We start from the raw sequence: 20,652 nt of genomic DNA, 5'->3' as shown, positions 1-20,652 counted from the left end.
GGTGTGGGTGTGTAACAGGTGTGGGTGTGTAACAGGTGTGTGTAACGTGTGTGTGTAACAGGTGTGTGTGATTGTGTAACAGGTGTGTGTGTAACAGGAGTGTGTGTAACAGGTGTGGGTGTGTGTGTAACAGGTGTGTAACAGGTGTCTTACTGGCTACTGTCGTTTGGTTCGTCTCCATCGGAGGAAGATGATGATGGCGAGTGGGAGGGGCCAGAGGGAGCGGCTGTGTGGTGATTCGTTAATCTACTTCCTCCCTGGTCATATGGAGCCGACCAATCAGTGAAGCCCATTGTCCCAGACAGCGAATCGTTGCAGTCCGGCAGGGGAGGCAGGTTCTGGAACAGAGAGGCGTGGCCTAGTCCATACGGAGCATTCCGATAGGGTGGTTTTACCCCCTGGGGAGGAAACAAAGGGTGTTTCTCAATATGCATCCTACCGCGCTCCACACACTCATGCTCCAAGGGGATTCTCCGAGGACGTTCTCTTGAGCACGTTTTTGTGAGGACGAGAGTGAAGAACGCATAAAACATTTTATTTGAGAAGAACTCGCACTCCCCCTACTGTGACTCGGTTAATAAAAAAGTGGTCAGATTACACAGATGCTAAGCTACAGGACTGTTTTGCTAGCACAGACTGGAACATGTTCCGGGATTCTTCAGACAGCATTGAGGAGTACACCACATCAGTCACTGGCTTCATCAATAAGTGCATCGATGATGTCGTCCCCACAGTGTACGTATGTACATACCCCAACCAGAAGCCATGGATTACAGGCAACATCCACACTGAGCTAAAGGGTAGAGCTGCCGCTTTCAAGGAGTGGGACTCTAACCCGGACGCTTATAAGAAATCCCGCTATGCCCTCCGACGAACCATCAAACAGGCAAAGAGTCAATACAGGACTAAGATTGAATCGTACTACACTGGCTCTGCCGCTCGTCGGATGTGGCAGGACTTGAAAACTATTACAGACTACAAAGGGAAGCACAGCCGTGAGCTGCCCAGTGACACACGCCTACCAGACGAGCTAAACCACTTCTATGCTCGCTTCGAGGCAAGCAACACTGAAGCATGCATGAGAGCACCAGCTGTTCCGGATGACTATGTGATCACGCTCTCCGTAGCCGATGTGAGTAAGACTTTTAAGCAGGTCAACATTCACAAGGCCGCAGGGCCAGACGGATTACCAGAACATGTACTCCGAGCATGCGCTGACCACTCCCCCCTACTGTATTCCCTCCCACTCCCCCTACTGTATTCCCTCCCACTCCCCCTACTGTATTCCCTCCCACTCCCCCTACTGTATTCCCTCCCCCTACTGTATTCCCTCCCACTCCCCCCTACTGTATTCCCTCCCACTCCCCCCTACTGTATTCCCTCCCACTCCCCCTACTGTATTCCCTCCCACTCCCCCCTACTGTATTCCCTCCCACTCCCCCTACTGTATTCCCTCCCACTCCCCCTACTGTATTCCCTCCCCCTACTGTATTCCCCCACACTCCCCCCTACTGTATTCCCTCCCACTCCCCCTACTGTATTCCCTCCCACTCCCCCCTACTGTATTCCCTCCCACTCCCCCCCTACTGTATTCCCTCCCACTCCCCCCTACTGTATTCCCTCCCACTCCCCCCTACTGTATTCCCTCCCACTCCCCCCTACTGTATTCCCTCCCACTCCCCCCTACTGTATTCCCTCCCACTCCCCCCTACTGTATTCCCTCCCACTCCCCCCTACTGTATTCCCTCCCACTCCCCCCTACTGTATTCCCTCACACTCCCCCCTACTGTATTCCCTCACACTCCCCCCCTACTGTATTCCCTCACTCCCCCTACTGTATTCCCTCCCACTCCCCCCTACTGTATTCCCTCACACTCCCCCTACTGTATTCCCTCCCACTCCCCCCTACTGTATTCCCTCCCACTCCCCCCTACAGTATTCCCTCCCACTCCCCCCTACTGTATTCCCTCACACTCCCCCTACTGTATTCCCTCCCACTCCCCCTACTGTATTCCCTCCCACTCCCCCCTACTGTATTCCCTCCCACTCCCCCCTACTGTATTCCCTCCCACTCCCCCTACTGTATTCCCTCCCACTCCCCCCTACTGTATTCCCTCCCACTCCCCCCTACTGTATTCCCTCCCACTCCCCCCTACTGTATTCCCTCCCACTCCCCCTACTGTATTCCCTCCCACTCCCCCTACTGTATTCCCTCCCACTCCCCCTACTGTATTCCCTCCCCCTACTGTATTCCCTCCCACTCCCCCCTACTGTATTCCCTCCCACTCCCCCTATTGTATTCCCTCCCACTCCCCCTACTGTATTCCCTCCCCCTACTGTATTCCCTCCCACTCCCCCCTACTGTATTCCCTCCCACTCCCCCCTACTGTATTCCCTCCCACTCCCCCCCACTGTATTCCCTCCCACTCCCCCCTACTGTATTCCCTCCCACTCCCCCTACTGTATTCCCTCCCACTCCCCCCTACTGTATTCCCTCCCACTCCCCCCTACTGTATTCCCTCCCACTCCCCCCTACTGTATTCCCTCACACTCCCCCCTACTGTATTCCCTCACACTCCCCCCTACTGTATTCCCTCCCACTCCCCCCTACTGTATTCCCTCACACTCCCCCCTACTGTATTCCCTCCCACTCCCCCTACTGTATTCCCTCACACTCCCCCCTACTGTATTCCCTCCCACTCCCCCCTACTGTATTCCCTCCCACTCCCCCCTACTGTATTCCCTCCCACTCCCCCCTACTGTATTCCCTCCCACTCCCCCTACTGTATTCCCTCCCACTCCCCCTACTGTATTCCCTCCCCCCTACTGTATTCCCTCCCACTCCCCCCTACTGTATTCCCTCCCACTCCCCCCTACTGTATTCCCTCCCACTCCCCCTACTGTATTCCCTCCCACTCCCCCCTACTGTATTCCCTCCCACTCCCCCCTACTGTATTCCCTCCCACTCCCCCCTACTGTATTCCCTCCCACTCCCCCCTACTGTATTCCCTCCCACTCCCCCTACTGTATTCCCTCCCACTCCCCCCTACTGTATTCCCTCCCACTCCCCCCTACTGTATTCCCTCCCACTCCCCCTACTGTATTCCCTCCCACTCCCCCCTACTGTATTCCCTCACACTCCCCCCTACTGTATTCCCTCCCACTCCCCCTACTGTATTCCCTCCCACTCCCCCTACTGTATTCCCCCTCCCCCTACTGTATTCCCTCCCACTCCCCCCTACTGTATTCCCTCCCACTCCCCCCTACTGTATTCCCTCCCACTCCCCCTACTGTATTCCCTCCCACTCCCCCTACTGTATTCCCTCACACTCCCCCCTACTGTATTCCCTCCCACTCCCCCCTACTGTATTCCCTCACACTCCCCCCTACTGTATTCCCTCCCACTCCCCCTACTGTATTCCCTCACACTCCCCCCTACTGTATTCCCTCCCACTCCCCCCTACTGTATTCCCTCCCACTCCCCCCTACTGTATTCCCTCCCACTCCCCCCTACAGTATTCCCTCCCACTCCCCCCTACTGTATTCCCTCCCACTCCCCCCTACTGTATTCCCTCCCACTCCCCCCTACAGTATTCCCTCCCACTCCCCCCTACTGTATTCCCTCCCACTCCCCCCTACTGTATTCCCTCCCACTCCCCCTACTGTATTCCCTCCCACTCCCCCCTACTGTATTCCCTCCCACTCCCCCCTACTGTATTCCCTCACACTCCCCCTACTGTATTCCCTCCCACTCCCCCCTACTGTATTCCCTCACACTCCCCCCTACTGTATTCCCTCCCACTCCCCCCTACTGTATTCCCTCCCACTCCCCCCTACTGTATTCCCTCCCACTCCCCCTACTGTATTCCCCCACTCCCCCTACTGTATTCCCTCCCACTCCCCCCTACTGTATTCCCTCCCACTCCCCCTACTGTATTCCCTCCCACTCCCCCCTACTGTATTCCCTCCCACTCCCCCCTACTGTATTCCCCCCCACTCCCCCCTACTGTATTCCCCCCCACTCCCCCTACTGTATTCCCTCCCACTCCCCCCTACTGTATTCCCTCCCACTCCCCCCTACTGTATTCCCTCACACTCCCCCCTACTGTATTCCCTCCCACTCCCCCCTACTGTATTCCCTCCCACTCCCCCCTACTGTATTCCCTCCCACTCCCCCTACTGTATTCCCTCCCACTCCCCCCTACTGTATTCCCCCCCACTCCCCCTACTGTATTCCCCCCCACTCCCCCTACTGTATTCCCTCCCACTCCCCCTACTGTATTCCCTCCCCCTACTGTATTCCCTCACACTCCCCCCTACTGTATTCCCTCCCACTCCCCCCTACTGTATTCCCTCCCACTCCCCCCTACTGTATTCCCTCCCACTCCCCCTACTGTATTCCCCCACTCCCCCTACTGTATTCCCTCCCACTCCCCCTACTGTATTCCCTCCCACTCCCCCCTAACTGTATTCCCCCCCACTCCCCCCTACTGTATTCCCTCACACTCCCCCCTACTGTATTCCCTCCCACTCCCCCCTACTGTATTCCCTCACACTCCCCCCTACTGTATTCCCTCCCACTCCCCCCTACTGTATTCCCTCCCACTCCCCCCTACTGTATTCCCTCCCACTCCCCCTACTGTATTCCCTCACACTCCCCCTACTGTATTCCGTCCCACTCCCCCTACTGTATTCCCTCCCACTCCCCCCTACTGTATTCCCTCCCACTCCCCCTACTGTATTCCCTCCCCCTACTGTATTCCCCCCCACTCCCCCCTACTGTATTCCCTCCCACTCCCCCTACTGTATTCCCTCCCCCTACTGTATTCCCCCCACTCCCCCCTACTGTATTCCCTCCCACTCCCCCTACTGTATTCCCTGCCCCTACTGTATTCCCCCCCACTCCCCCCTACTGTATTCCCTCACACTCCCCCCTACTGTATTCCCCCCCACTCCCCCTACTGTATTCCCTCACACTCCCCCTACTGTATTCCCTCCCACTCCCCCTACTGTATTCCCTCCCACTCCCCCTACTGTATTCCCTCCCACTCCCCCTACTGTATTCCCTCCCACTCCCCCCTACTGTATTCCCTCACACTCCCCCCTACTGTATTCCCTCCCACTCCCCCTACTGTATTCCCTCCCACTCCCCCTACTGTATTCCCTCCCACTCCCCCCTACTGTATTCCCTCCCACTCCCCCCTACTGTATTCCCTCCCACTCCCCCCTACTGTATTCCCTCCCACTCCCCCCTACTGTATTCCCTCCCACTCCCCCTACTGTATTCCCTCCCACTCCCCCCTACTGTATTCCCTCCCCCTACTGTATTCCCTCCCACTCCCCCTACTGTATTCCCTCCCACTCCCCCTACTGTATTCCCTCCCACTCCCCCCTACTGTATTCCCTCCCACTCCCCCTACTGTATTCCCTCCCACTCCCCCCTACTGTATTCCCTCCCACTCCCCCTACTGTATTCCCTCCCACTCCCCCCTACTGTATTCCCTCCCACTCCCCCTACTGTATTCCCTCCCACTCCCCCCTACTGTATTCCCTCCCACTCCCCCCTACTGTATTCCCTCACACTCCCCCCTACTGTATTCCCTCCCACTCCCCCCTACTGTATTCCCTCCCACTCCCCCCTACTGTATTCCCTCCCACTCCCCCCTACTGTATTCCCTCCCATTCCCCCCTACTGTATTCCCTCCCACTCCCCCCTACTGTATTCCCTCCCACTCCCCCCTACTGTATTCCCTCCCACTCCCCCTACTGTATTCCCTCCCACTCCCCCCTACTGTATTCCCCCCCACTCCCCCCTACTGTATTCCCTCAGACTCCCCCCTACTGTATTCCCTCACACTCCCCCCTACTGTATTCCCTCCCACTCCCCCCTACTGTATTCCCTCCCACTCCCCCTACTGTATTCCCTCCCCCTACTGTATTCCCCCCCACTCCCCCCTACTGTATTCCCTCCCACTCCCCCTACTGTATTCCCTCCCCCTACTGTATTCCCCCCCACTCCCCCCTACTGTATTCCCTCCCACTCCCCCTACTGTATTCCCTCCCACTCCCCCTACTGTATTCCCTCCCACTCCCCCTACTGTATTCCCTCCCACTCCCCCCTACTGTATTCCCTCCCCCTACTGTATTCCCCCCCACTCCCCCCTACTGTATTCCCTCCCACTCCCCCCTACTGTATTCCCTCCCACTCCCCCCTACTGTATTCCCCCCCACTCCCCCTACTGTATTCCCTCCCACTCCCCCCTACTGTATTCCCTCCCACTCCCCCCTACTGTATTCCCCCCCACTCCCCCTACTGTATTCCCCCCCACTCCCCCTACTGTATTCCCTCCCACTCCCCCCTACTGTATTCCCTCCCACTCCCCCCTACTGTATTCCCTCCCACTCCCCCCTACTGTATTCCCTCCCACTCCCCCCTACTGTATTCCCTCCCACTCCCCCCTACTGTATTCCCTCCCACTCCCCCCTACTGTATTCCCTCCCACTCCCCCCTACTGTATTCCCTCACTCTCCCCCCTACTGTATTCCCTCCCACTCCCCCCTACTGTATTCCCTCCCACTCCCCCCTACTGTATTCCCTCCCACTCCCCCCTACTGTATTCCCTCCCACTCCCCCCTACTGTATTCCCTCACACTCCCCCTACTGTATTCCCTCCCACTCCCCCCTACTGTATTCCCTCCCACTCCCCCTACTGTATTCCCTCCCACTCCCCCCTACTGTATTCCCTCCCACTCCCCCCTACTGTATTCCCTCCCACTCCCCCTACTGTATTCCCTCCCCCTACTGTATTCCCCCCCACTCCCCCTACTGTATTCCCTCCCACTCCCCCCTACTGTATTCCCTCCCACTCCCCCTACTGTATTCCCTCCCACTCCCCCCTACTGTATTCCCTCACACTCCCCCTACTGTATTCCCTCCCACTCCCCCCTACTGTATTCCCTCCCACTCCCCCCTACTGTATTCCCTCCCACTCCCCCTACTGTATTCCCTCACACTCCCCCCTACTGTATTCCCTCCCCCTACTGTATTCCCTCCCACTCCCCCCTACTGTATTCCCTCACACTCCCCCTACTGTATTCCCTCCCACTCCCCCCTACTGTATTCCCTCCCACTCCCCCCTACTGTATTCCCTCCCACTCCCCCTACTGTATTCCCTCACACTCCCCCCTACTGTATTCCCTCCCCCTACTGTATTCCCTCCCACTCCCCCCTACTGTATTCCCTCCCACTCCCCCCTACTGTATTCCCTCCCACTCCCCCTACTGTATTCCCTCACACTCCCCCCTACTGTATTCCCTCCCCCTACTGTATTCCCCCACTCCCCCTACTGTATTCCCTCACACTCCCCCCTACTGTATTCCCTCCCCCTACTGTATTCCCTCCCACTCCCCCCTACTGTATTCCCTCCCACTCCCCCCTACTGTATTCCCTCCCACTCCCCCTACTGTATTCCCTCACACTCCCCCCTACTGTATTCCCTCCCCCTACTGTATTCCCCCACTCCCCCTACTGTATTCCCTCCCACTCCCCCCTACTGTATTCCCTCCCACTCCCCTACTGTATTCCCTCGGACCACTCCCCCCTACTGTATTCCCTCCCACTCCCCCCTACTGTATTCCCTCCCCCTACTGTATTCCCTCCCACTCCCCCTACTGTATTCCCTCCCACTCCCCCCTACTGTATTCCCTCCCACTCCCCCCTACTGTATTCCCTCCCACTCCCCCCTACTGTATTCCCTCCCACTCCCCCCTACTGTATTCCCTCCCACTCCCCCTACTGTATTCCCTCCCACTCCCCCCTACTGTATTCCCTCACACTCCCCCTACTGTATTCCCTCACACTCCCCCCTACTGTATTCCCTCCCACTCCCCCCTACTGTATTCCCTCCCACTCCCCCCTACTGTATTCCCCCCACTCCCCCCTACTGTATTCCCTCACACTCCCCCCTACTGTATTCCCCCCCACTCCCCCCTACTGTATTCCCTCCCACTCCCCCTACTGTATTCCCTCACACTCCCCCCTACTGTATTCCCTCCCACTCCCCCTACTGTATTCCCCCACACTCCCCCCTACTGTATTCCCCCACACTCCCCCCTACTGTATTCCCTCCCACTCCCCCCTACTGTATTCCCCCACACTCCCCCCTACTGTATTCCCCCCCACTCCCCCCTACTGTATTCCCTCCCCCTACTGTATTCCCTCCCACTCCCCCTACTGTATTCCCTCCCCCTACTGTATTCCCTCCCACTCCCCCCTACTGTATTCCCTCCCACTCCCCCCTACTGTATTCCCTCCCACTCCCCCCTACTGTATTCCCTCCCACTCCCCCCTACTGTATTCCCTCCCACTCCCCCCTACTGTATTCCCTCCCACTCCCCCCTACTGTATTCCCTCCCACTCCCCCTACTGTATTCCCTCCCACTCCCCCCTACTGTATTCCCTCCCACTCCCCCCTACTGTATTCCCTCCCCCTACTGTATTCCCTCCCACTCCCCCCTACTGTATTCCCTCCCACTCCCCCCTACTGTATTCCCTCCCACTCCCCCTACTGTATTCCCTCCCACTCCCCCCTATTGTATTCCCTCCCACTCCCCCCTACTGTATTCCCTCCCCCTACTGTATTCCCTCCCACTCCCCCCTACTGTATTCCCTCCCACTCCCCCCTACTGTATTCCCTCCCACTCCCCCCTACTGTATTCCCTCCCACTCCCCCCTACTGTATTCCCTCCCCCTACTGTATTCCCTCCCACTCCCCCCTACTGTATTCCCTCCCACTCCCCCTACTGTATTCCCTCCCCCTACTGTATTCCCCCACTCCCCCTACTGTATTCCCTCACACTCCCCCCTACTGTATTCCCTCCCACTCCCCCTACTGTATTCCCTCCCACTCCCCCCTACTGTATTCCCTCCCACTCCCCCCTACTGTATTCCCTCCCCCCTACTGTATTCCCTCCCACTCCCCCTACTGTATTCCCTCACACTCCCCCCTACTGTATTCCCTCCCCCTACTGTATTCCCCCACTCCCCCTACTGTATTCCCTCACACTCCCCCCTACTGTATTCCCTCCCACTCCCCCTACTGTATTCCCTCCCACTCCCCCCTACTGTATTCCCTCCCACTCCCCCCTACTGTATTCCCTCCCCCTACTGTATTCCCCCACTCCCCCTACTGTATTCCCTCACACTCCCCCCTACTGTATTCCCTCCCACTCCCCCTACTGTATTCCCTCCCACTCCCCCCTACTGTATTCCCTCCCACTCCCCCCTACTGTATTCCCTCCCACTCCCCCTACTGTATTCCCTCCCACTCCCCCCTACTGTATTCCCTCACACTCCCCCTACTGTATTCCCTCCCACTCCCCCCTACTGTATTCCCTCCCACTCCCCCTACTGTATTCCCTCACACTCCCCCCTACTGTATTCCCTCCCACTCCCCCTACTGTATTCCCCCCACTCCCCCCTACTGTATTCCCCCACACTCCCCCCTACTGTATTCCCTCCCACTCCCCCCTACTGTATTCCCCCACACTCCCCCCTACTGTATTCCCCCCCACTCCCCCCTACTGTATTCCCTCCCACTCCCCCCTACTGTATTCCCTCCCACTCCCCCCTACTGTATTCCCTCCCCCTACTGTATTCCCTCCCACTCCCCCCTACTGTATTCCCTCCCACTCCCCCCTACTGTATTCCCTCCCCCTACTGTATTCCCTCCCACTCCCCCCTACTGTATTCCCTCCCACTCCCCCCTACTGTATTCCCTCCCCCTACTGTATTCCCTCCCACTCCCCCCTACTGTATTCCCTCCCACTCCCCCCTACTGTATTCCCTCCCCCTACTGTATTCCCTCCCACTCCCCCTACTGTATTCCCTCCCACTCCCCCCTACTGTATTCCCTCCCACTCCCCCCTACTGTATTCCCTCCCACTCCCCCCTACTGTATTCCCTCCCACTCCCCCCTACTGTATTCCCTCCCACTCCCCCCTACTGTATTCCCTCCCACTCCCCCTACTGTATTCCCTCCCACTCCCCCCTACTGTATTCCCTCCCACTCCCCCCTACTGTATTCCCTCCCCCTACTGTATTCCCTCCCACTCCCCCCTACTGTATTCCCTCCCACTCCCCCTACTGTATTCCCTCCCCCTACTGTATTCCCCCACTCCCCCTACTGTATTCCCTCACACTCCCCCCTACTGTATTCCCTCCCACTCCCCCCTACTGTATTCCCTCCCACTCCCCCCTACTGTATTCCCTCCCCCTACTGTATTCCCCCACTCCCCCTACTGTATTCCCTCACACTCCCCCCTACTGTATTCCCTCCCACTCCCCCTACTGTATTCCCTCCCACTCCCCCCTACTGTATTCCCTCCCACTCCCCCTACTGTATTCCCTCCCACTCCCCCTACTGTATTCCCTCCCCCTACTGTATTCCCCCACTCCCCCTACTGTATTCCCTCACACTCCCCCCTACTGTATTCCCTCCCACTCCCCCCTACTGTATTCCCTCCCACTCCCCCCTACTGTATTCCCTCCCCCTACTGTATTCCCCCACTCCCCCTACTGTATTCCCTCACACTCCCCCCTACTGTATTCCCTCCCACTCCCCCTACTGTATTCCCTCCCACTCCCCCCTACTGTATTCCCTCCCACTCCCCCTACTGTATTCCCTCCCACTCCCCCCTACTGTATTCCCTCCCACTCCCCCTACTGTATTCCCTCCCACTCCCCCCTACTGTATTCCCTCCCACTCCCCCTACTGTATTCCCTCCCACTCCCCCTACTGTATTCCCTCCCACTCCCCCTACTGTATTCCCTCCCACTCCCCCCTACTGTATTCCCTCCCACTCCCCCCTACTGTATTCCCTCCCACTCCCCCCTACTGTATTCCCTCCCACTCCCCCTACTGTATTCCCTCCCACTCCCCCTACTGTATTCCCTCCCACTCCCCCTACTGTATTCCCTCCCCCTACTGTATTCCCTCCCACTCCCCCCTACTGTATTCCCTCCCACTCCCCCTACTGTATTCCCTCCCACTCCCCCCTACTGTATTCCCTCCCACTCCCCCCTACTGTATTCCCTCCCACTCCCCCTACTGTATTCCCTCCCACTCCCCCCTACTGTATTCCCTCCCACTCCCCCCTACTGTATTCCCCCACACTCCCCCCTACTGTATTCCCTCCCACTCCCCCCTACTGTATTCCCCCACACTCCCCCCTACTGTATTCCCCCCACTCCCCCCTACTGTATTCCCTCCCACTCCCCCCTACTGTATTCCCTCCCACTCCCCCCTACTGTATTCCCTCCCCCTACTGTATTCCCTCCCACTCCCCCCTACTGTATTCCCTCCCACTCCCCCCTACTGTATTCCCTCCCCCTACTGTATTCCCTCCCACTCCCCCCTACTGTATTCCCTCCCACTCCCCCCTACTGTATTCCCTCCCACTCCCCCCTACTGTATTCCCTCCCCCTACTGTATTCCCTCCCACTCCCCCCTACTGTATTCCCTCCCACTCCCCCCTACTGTATTCCCTCCCCCTACTGTATTCCCTCCCCCTACTGTATTCCCTCCCCCTACTGTATTCCCTCCCCCTACTGTATTCCCTCCCACTCCCCCCTACTGTATTCCCTCCCACTCCCCCCTACTGTATTCCCTCCCACTCCCCCTACTGTATTCCCTCACACTCCCCCCTACTGTATTCCCTCCCACTCCCCCCTACTGTATTCCCTCCCACTCCCCCTACTGTATTCCCTCACACTCCCCCCTACTGTATTCCCTCCCACTCCCCCCTACTGTATTCCCTCCCACTCCCCCCTACTGTATTCCCTCCCACTCCCCCCTACTGTATTCCCTCCCACTCCCCCTACTGTATTCCCTCCCACTCCCCCCTACTGTATTCCCTCCCACTCCCCCCTACTGTATTCCCTCCCCCTACTGTATTCCCTCCCACTCCCCCCTACTGTATTCCCTCCCACTCCCCCTACTGTATTCCCTCCCCCTACTGTATTCCCCCACTCCCCCTACTGTATTCCCTCACACTCCCCCCTACTGTATTCCCTCCCACTCCCCCCTACTGTATTCCCTCCCACTCCCCCCTACTGTATTCCCTCCCCCTACTGTATTCCCCCACTCCCCCTACTGTATTCCCTCACACTCCCCCCTACTGTATTCCCTCCCACTCCCCCTACTGTATTCCCTCCCACTCCCCCCTACTGTATTCCCTCCCACTCCCCCTACTGTATTCCCTCCCACTCCCCCTACTGTATTCCCTCCCCCTACTGTATTCCCCCACTCCCCCTACTGTATTCCCTCACACTCCCCCCTACTGTATTCCCTCCCACTCCCCCCTACTGTATTCCCTCCCACTCCCCCCTACTGTATTCCCTCCCCCTACTGTATTCCCCCACTCCCCCTACTGTATTCCCTCACACTCCCCCCTACTGTATTCCCTCCCACTCCCCCTACTGTATTCCCTCCCACTCCCCCCTACTGTATTCCCTCCCACTCCCCCTACTGTATTCCCTCCCACTCCCCCCTACTGTATTCCCTCCCACTCCCCCTACTGTATTCCCTCCCACTCCCCCCTACTGTATTCCCTCCCACTCCCCCTACTGTATTCCCTCCCACTCCCCCTACTGTATTCCCTCCCACTCCCCCTACTGTATTCCCTCCCACTCCCCCCTACTGTATTCCCTCCCACTCCCCCCTACTGTATTCCCTCCCACTCCCCCCTACTGTATTCCCTCCCACTCCCCCTACTGTATTCCCTCCCACTCCCCCCTACTGTATTCCCTCCCACTCCCCCCTACTGTATTCCCTCCCCCTACTGTATTCCCTCCCACTCCCCCTACTGTATTCCCTCCCCCTACTGTATTCCCTCCCACTCCCCCCTACTGTATTCCCTCCCACTCCCCCTACTGTATTCCCTCCCACTCCCCCCTACTGTATTCCCTCCCACTCCCCCCTACTGTATTCCCTCCCACTCCCCCTACTGTATTCCCTCCCACTCCCCCCTACTGTATTCCCTCCCACTCCCCCCTACTGTATTCCCCCACACTCCCCCCTACTGTATTCCCTCCCACTCCCCCCTACTGTATTCCCCCACACTCCCCCCTACTGTATTCCCCCCCACTCCCCCCTACTGTATTCCCTCCCACTCCCCCCTACTGTATTCCCTCCCACTCCCCCCTACTGTATTCCCTCCCCCTACTGTATTCCCTCCCACTCCCCCCTACTGTATTCCCTCCCACTCCCCCCTACTGTATTCCCTCCCCCTACTGTATTCCCTCCCACTCCCCCCTACTGTATTCCCTCCCACTCCCCCCTACTGTATTCCCTCCCACTCCCCCCTACTGTATTCCCTCCCCCTACTGTATTCCCTCCCACTCCCCCCTACTGTATTCCCTCCCACTCCCCCCTACTGTATTCCCTCCCCCTACTGTATTCCCTCCCCCTACTGTATTCCCTCCCCCTACTGTATTCCCTCCCCCTACTGTATTCCCTCCCCCTACTGTATTCCCTCCCACTCCCCCCTACTGTATTCCCTCCCACTCCCCCCTACTGTATTCCCTCCCACTCCCCCTACTGTATTCCCTCACACTCCCCCCTACTGTATTCCCTCCCACTCCCCCCTACTGTATTCCCTCCCACTCCCCCTACTGCCAGGACCATGGCAACACAGACAAAATAATATATACACAAAGCAAAGGTTTTACTTGATAATTATCAGCTAGTATTATCACACTCCTAGATATGTGTGAATCGTAAGCCAGCTAGCTAGTTAAACAGACCTAAAACTAATGTTATGCAAGGTGCAGTAGATATCAGTTCTTCGTGGCCATCTGGCTCACTGTAGTAGTTAGCTACAGTGGGTAGTGTAGGCAGGTAAGCGTGCTAAAATGAACACAGCATGTATTTATTAACGTATCAAGATAAAATATTGTAGTCAGGCAACAAGGGAATGAAATATCGCCTATTCACATCAAGTCAGTGTATCTTCTCTCCCTTCAGCTCAAATAATGGCCACCATTGATTTCAAGAAAATTAGCATTACTTTTTAAGTGGTTGCGTCATATTTCTTTGCATTCTTTCTGTTGAAGTTTGCATCAACGCATGCTTCAATATATATACAAACAGAGTACGCATTCGAGAAGTGCATTCCGTGCTCCGTTTCTTATACTTTGATTTGGACTCATGCTCCAACTTGCAGAGCACGGTAATATGCATTTTGAGAAACACCCACAGAAAGACAGAGACACACGAGACAGAGAGACACCCACAGAGAGACAGAGACACACGAGACAGAGAGACAGAGACAGAGAGACACCCACAGAGAGACAGAGACACAGAGAGACACCCACAGAGAGACAGAGACACACGAGACAGAGACACATGAGACAGAGAGAGAGACAGAGAGACAGAGAGACAGAGAGACAGAGACACACGAGACAGAGAGACAGAGACACACGAGACAGAGAAACAGTATCAGAGAGACCGAGAGAGGGACAGAGAGAGAGACAGAGAGAGAGACAGAGAGAGAGACAGAGAGAGAGACAGAGAGAGAGACAGAGAGAGAGACAGAGAGAGAGACAGTATCAGAGAGACAGAGACACACGAGACAGAGAGACAGTATCAGAGAGACCGAGAGAGAGACAGAGAGAGAGACAGTATCAGAGAGAGAGACAGTATCAGAGAGACAGAGAGAGACAGTATCAGAGACACAGAGAGACAGTATCAGAGAGACAGACAGTATCAGAGAGACAGAGAGAGAGACAGAGAGAGAGAGACAGTATCAGAGGGACAGTATCAGAGAGACAGTATCCGAGAGACAGACAGTATCAGAGAGACAGTATCCGAGAGACAGACAGTATCAGAGAGACAGTATCCGAGAGACAGACAGTATCAGAGAGACAGACAGTATCAGAGAGACAGAGAGAGAGACAGAGACAGTATCAGAGAGACAGAGAGAGAGACAGAGACAGTATCAGAGAGACAGAGAGAGAGACAGAGACAGTATCAGAGAGACAGTATCAGAGAGACAGAGACAGTATCAGAGAGACAGAGACAGTATCAGAGAGAGAGAGACAGTATCAGAGAGACAGTATCAGAGAGACAGAGACAGTATCAGAGAGACAGAGACAGTATCAGAGAGAGAGAGACAGTATCAGAGAGAGAGAGACAGTATCAGAGAGAGAGAGACAGTATCAGAGAGACAGTATCAGAGAGACAGAGACAGTATCAGAGAGAGAGAGACAGTATCAGAGAGACAGTATCAGAGAGACAGTATCAGAGGGACAGTATCAGAGAGAGAGAGACAGTATCAGAGAGACAGTATCAGAGAGACAGTATCAGAGAGACAGTATCAGAGAGACAGTATCAGAGAGACAGAGACAGAATCAGAGAGACAGAGAGACAGTATCAGAGAGACAGACAGTATCAGAGAGACAGACAGTATCAGAGAGACAGAGAGAGAGACAGAATCAGAGAGACAGAGAGAGAGACAGTATCAGAGAGACAGTATCAGAGAGACAGTGACAGAGAGACAGACAGTGACAGAGAGACAGACAGTGACAGAGAGACAGACAGTATCCGAGAGACAGACAGTATCCGAGAGACAGACAGTATCCGAGAGACAGACAGTATCCGAGAGACAGACAGTATCCGAGAGACAGACAGTATCCGAGAGACAGACAGTATCAGAGAGACAGACAGTATCAGAGAGACAGAGACAGTATCAGAGAGACAGAGACAGTATCAGAGAGACAGAGACAGTATCAGAGAGACAGAGACAGTATCAGAGAGACAGAGAGAGACAGTATCAGAGAGACAGAGACAGACAGTATCAGAGAGACAGAGACAGTATCAGAGAGACAGACAGTATCCGAGAGACAGACAGTATCCGAGAGACAGACAGTATCCGAGAGACAGACAGTATCAGAGAGACAGACAGTATCAGAGAGACAGAGACAGTATCAGAGAGACAGAGACAGTATCAGAGAGACAGAGACAGTATCAGAGAGACAGAGACAGTATCAGAGAGACAGAGACAGTATCAGAGAGACAGAGACAGTATCAGAGAGACAGAGAGAGACAGTATCAGAGAGACAGAGACAGTATCAGAGAGACAGAGAGACAGTATCAGAGAGACAGAGAGAGAGACAGAGACAGAATCAGAGAGACATTATCAGAGAGACAGTATCAGAGAGACACTATCAGAGACACAGAGAGAGAGACAGTATCAGAGAGACAGATAGAGAGACAGAGAGACAGAGACAGTATCAGAGAGACAGAGAGAGACAGTATCAGAGAGACAGTATCAGAGAGACAGAGAGACAGAGACAGTATCAGAGAGACAGAGACAGAGAGAGACAGTATCAGAGAGACACTATCAGAGACACAGAGAGACAGAGAGAGACAGAGAGACAGTATCAGAGAGACAGAGACAGTATCAGAGAGACAGAGACAGTATCAGAGAGACAGTATCAGAGAGACAGAGACAGTATCAGAGAGACAGAGAGAGAGAGACAGAGAGAGACAGTATCAGAGAGACACTATCAGAGACACAGAGAGACAGAGACAGTATCAGAGACAGAGACAGTATCAGAGAGACAGAGAGAGAGACAGAGACAGTATCAGAGAGACATTATCAGAGAGACAGTATCAGAGAGACACTATCAGAGACACAGAGAGAGAGACAGTATCAGAGACAGAGACAGTATCAGAGAGACACTATCAGAGACACAGAGACAGAGACAGTATCAGAGAGACATTATCAGAGAGACAGTATCAGAGAGACAGTATCAGAGAGACAGTATGTGGAATTGTGAATGGGTTTAAATACTTTCTGAAGGCACTGTACATCAGAGACATGTGACTCCTACCTGGTTCTTTCCAGGCTGCATTGCCCCCATGTGGCCAGGAAGACCGCCAAAAGGAGTCGGACCAAACCCTGGCATCACACACAGAAAGATACATTTACACATCCAGTTTAGCAAGCCTAACGATTACAGAGGAAAAACACTTGTTTTCTGACAACAGTAGATATGACTGGCAGGTGCCTTAGCCCAGTGCTTCTCAGTCCTCTACTCGAGGACCCACAGACGTCTCACAATGTTGTTGGGACTAGCTCACCTGATTGAACTAGTCAGGTGGTTGATGATTAGTTGACAAGTTGAATCACGTGTGCTAGCTCTGGATGGAACTGCTGGAGGTCCCCGAGGAGAGGTTTGAGTAAGGTGGCTTTAGCCAATGGCAGAGTTACTCACAAAGGTAGGGGGAGGGTCCCATGGAGAGGGGGCGGGGTTTAGAGGCAGCAGAGAAATATTCCACAGCCTTCTTAAAAAGTCCCACTTTATCCTCTATACGAGACTGGAGAGAAAGAGAGAGAACGGGAGAGAACGGGAGAGAACGGGAGAGAACGGGAGAGAAAGAGAGGTGACAGATAGCTAGTAAGCTAGTGGAACTGATATTTGGCAGTCTATGCTTAAGGTACATGGCATATAGATTGCAGGCCTGCATAGGACAAAGGCAAATCAGCTAGCAGAGTACTTGCTCTGTTTCAGCTGTTATGGTCAGTCTAGCTGTATGGAGAAGGTACTGCTCTGTTTCAGCTGTTATGGTCAGTCTAGCTGTATGGAGAAGGTGCTGCTCTGTTTCAGCTGTTATGGTCAGTCTAGCTGTATGGAGGAGAAGGTACTGCTCTGTTTCAGCTGTTATGGTCAGTCTAGCTGTATGGAGGAGAAGGTACTGCTCTGTTTCAGCTGTTATGGTCAGTCTAGCTGTATGGAGGAGGTACTGCTCTGTTTCAGATGTTATGGTCAGTCTAGCTGTATGGAGGAGAAGGTACTGCTCTGTTTCAGCTGTTATGGTCAGTCTAGCTGTATGGAGAAGGTACTGCTCTGTTTCAGCTGTTATGGTCAGTCTAGCTGTATGGAGAAGGTACTGCTCTGTTTCAGCTGTTATGGTCAGTCTAGCTGTATGGAGAAGGTACTGCTCTGTTTCAGCTGTTATGGTCAGTCTAGCTGTATGGAGAAGGTACTGCTCTGTTTCAGCTGTTATGGTCAGTCTAGCTGTATGGAGAAGAAGGTACTGCTCTGTTTCAGCTGTTATGGTCAGTCTAGCTGTATGGAGGAGAAGGTACTGCTCTGTTTCAGCTGTTATGGTCAGTCTAGCTGTATGGAGAAGGTACTGCTCTGTTTCAGCTGTTATGGTCAGTCTAGCTGTATGGAGAAGGTACTGCTCTGTTTCAGCTGTTATGGTCAGTCTAGCTGTATGGAGAAGGTACTGCTCTGTTTCAGCTGTTATGGTCAGTCTAGCTGTATGGAGGAGAAGGTACTGCTCTGTTTCAGCTGTTATGGTCAGTCTAGCTGTATGGAGGAGAAGGTGCTGCTCTGTTTCAGCTGTTATGGTCAGTCTAGCTGTATGGAGAAGGTACTGCTCTGTTTCAGCTGTTATGGTCAGTCTAGCTGTATGGAGGAGAAGGTACTGCTCTGTTTCAGCTGTTATGGTCAGTCTAGCTGTATGGAGAAGGTACTGCTCTGTTTCAGCTGTTATGGCCAGTCTAGCTGTATGGAGGAGAAGGTACTGCTCTGTTTCAGCTGTTATGGTCAGTCTAGCTGTATGGAGGAGAAGGTGCTGCTCTGTTTCAGCTGTTATGGTCAGTCTAGCTGTATGGAGAAGGTACTGCTCAGTTTCAGCTGTTATGGTCAGTCTAGCTGTATGGAGAACAAGGTGCATCTGTTTCCATAAGGGTCCATGCATCTTATTTAGACAGTTACGAAATCACAGAGGCGTCGACGGGGTGGTGGGGATTGAACCCCGGTCTCCGGTGGGGAGTATATTTGTCTAGAGCAAGGATATTCGCACTAGACCACAGGCTCTACACATTTGAATCCTTCTGGACTGTAATTTGATTTCTTGATCCAAAAAAAGTATTTAAATGTGTACCTGTGATTGTTTGAAGACGTCCCTGGCAACAGCGTCGAGGTTCCCCAGATGTTTGATGGAGGAGACGTACTCTGACACCGCCTTGATAACCACCTCACAGGGAGGCAGGACCAACTGGTGGGCACGGACCTAGAGGGTTAGAGGTAAGGGGTCAGAGGTCAGACAGGTCCTAACAGACTCCAATGGAAGGGTTAGAGGTAAGGGGTCAGAGGTCAGACAGGTCCTAACAGACTCCAATGGAAGGGTTAGAGGTAAGGGGTCAGAGGTCAGACAGGTCCTAACAGACTCCAATGGAAGGGTTAGAGGTAAGGGGTCAGAGGTCAGACAGGTCCTAACAGACTCCAATGGAAGGGTTAGAGGTAAGGGGTCAGAGGTCAGACAGGTCCTAACAGACTCCAATGTAAGGGTTAGAGGTAAGGGGTCAGACAGGTCCTAACAGACTCCAATGGAAGGGTTAAAGGTAAGGGGTCAGAGGTCAGACAGGTCCTAACAGACTCCAATGGAAGGGTTAGAGGTAAGGGGTTATACCTTGAGTGAGGCCAGGGGGTGTTCTGGTCCTAAAAGGCTCCAGTGGAAGGCAGCCAGGTCCTCATCAGGGAGAATATGGTTCCCTATTGGGGGGAGAGAGAGACCTGTAGTAAACAGAGAGAATATGGTTCCCTATTGGGGGGAGACCTGTAGTAAACAGAGAGAATATGGTTCCCTATTGGGGGGGGGGGACCTGTAGTAAACAGAGAGAATATGTATAAAAGGTGTGTTAGGGATGGGCACAGTTAAATCGATTAAAGATGAACAGACATTTTAGGAAAGTTAAGGTGATCTGCCTCTATGAAGGACGGCGCCGAGTTGAAGGATGGAGCTTTTCTGCCTAGAATTTCATTTAAGTTACTCAAGAGCTTTTTACTATTATTCCTTACATTTCTCTTTGTTCCATAGTATAGTTTATTTTTGTTAAGTTAGGTAATTTTCAATGTACTGTATGTTTGCCAATCTGCTGTGTTGCAGACTTGCCATTCCTTTAGCCTCATCCCTCTCAGCCATAGTTTTTCAATTCATCATCTATCCATGGGGATTTGGCAGTTTTAACAGTCTGTTTCTTTATGGGAGCATACCGATCAATATCCGGAAGAAGCAATTTCATAAATCCTTCTAGCGCAGCGTCAGAATGTTCCTCATTACACACATCAGACCAACAAATATTTTTCACATCTTCAACATCGGAATCACTGTAATCCTCTTGTCTGATCACTTACACACTATTTTAGGTCCAGTCTTTGGAACATAGATTTTCCTAGAAATGGCTATTATATTCTGATGGATGTGGATATGGCTTTAGAGTAGATTTCTGCAGCATTAGTAAAGATGTGGTCAATACTGATAACCTGAACCAGGTTGCAGGCACTGGTTACAGTTTGAAGCTTTTTCCTCGAGTGGACAACATGCTAAAAGCCAGTCACCCAGAAAATATACCTCTGTTAATAATACATTGATAATACATTATCAAGCATTTCACATATACAGTGGCTTGCGAAAGTATTCACCCCCCTTGGCATTTTTCCTATTTTGTTGCCTTACAACCTGGAATTTAAATGGATTTTGGGGGGGTTTGTATCATTTGATTTACACAACATGCCTACCACTTTGAACTTCAAAATATTATTTGTGAAAAATAAGAAATAAGACCAAAATACAG

General features: G+C 53.8%; 1 protein-coding gene across 1 annotated transcript in view; it reads right to left on the bottom strand.

Moving 5' to 3' along the window:
• The window catches only part of fam120c (family with sequence similarity 120 member C), a 123,971-nt gene that overhangs the window by 88,380 nt on the left and 14,939 nt on the right, over positions 1 to 20,652 (bottom strand). Inside the window, exons 3-6 of the mRNA XM_084195639.1 lie at positions 19,488 to 19,570; positions 18,960 to 19,088; positions 17,279 to 17,381; positions 16,895 to 16,962 (exon numbers count right to left, since the gene is read on the bottom strand). Of these exons, the coding sequence (XP_084051765.1) occupies positions 16,895 to 16,962; positions 17,279 to 17,381; positions 18,960 to 19,088; positions 19,488 to 19,570 (383 nt within the window). The remainder of the gene's footprint in view (positions 1 to 16,894; positions 16,963 to 17,278; positions 17,382 to 18,959; positions 19,089 to 19,487; positions 19,571 to 20,652) is intronic.

This window comes from Coregonus lavaretus, assembly GCF_964263955.1.
Source record: "Coregonus lavaretus genome assembly, contig: HAP1_SCAFFOLD_250, whole genome shotgun sequence".
Lineage (NCBI taxonomy): Eukaryota > Metazoa > Chordata > Actinopteri > Salmoniformes > Salmonidae > Coregonus > Coregonus lavaretus.
The sequence above is the reverse complement of the archived record's forward strand: the minus strand, read 5'-3'. Positions and strand labels throughout refer to the sequence as shown.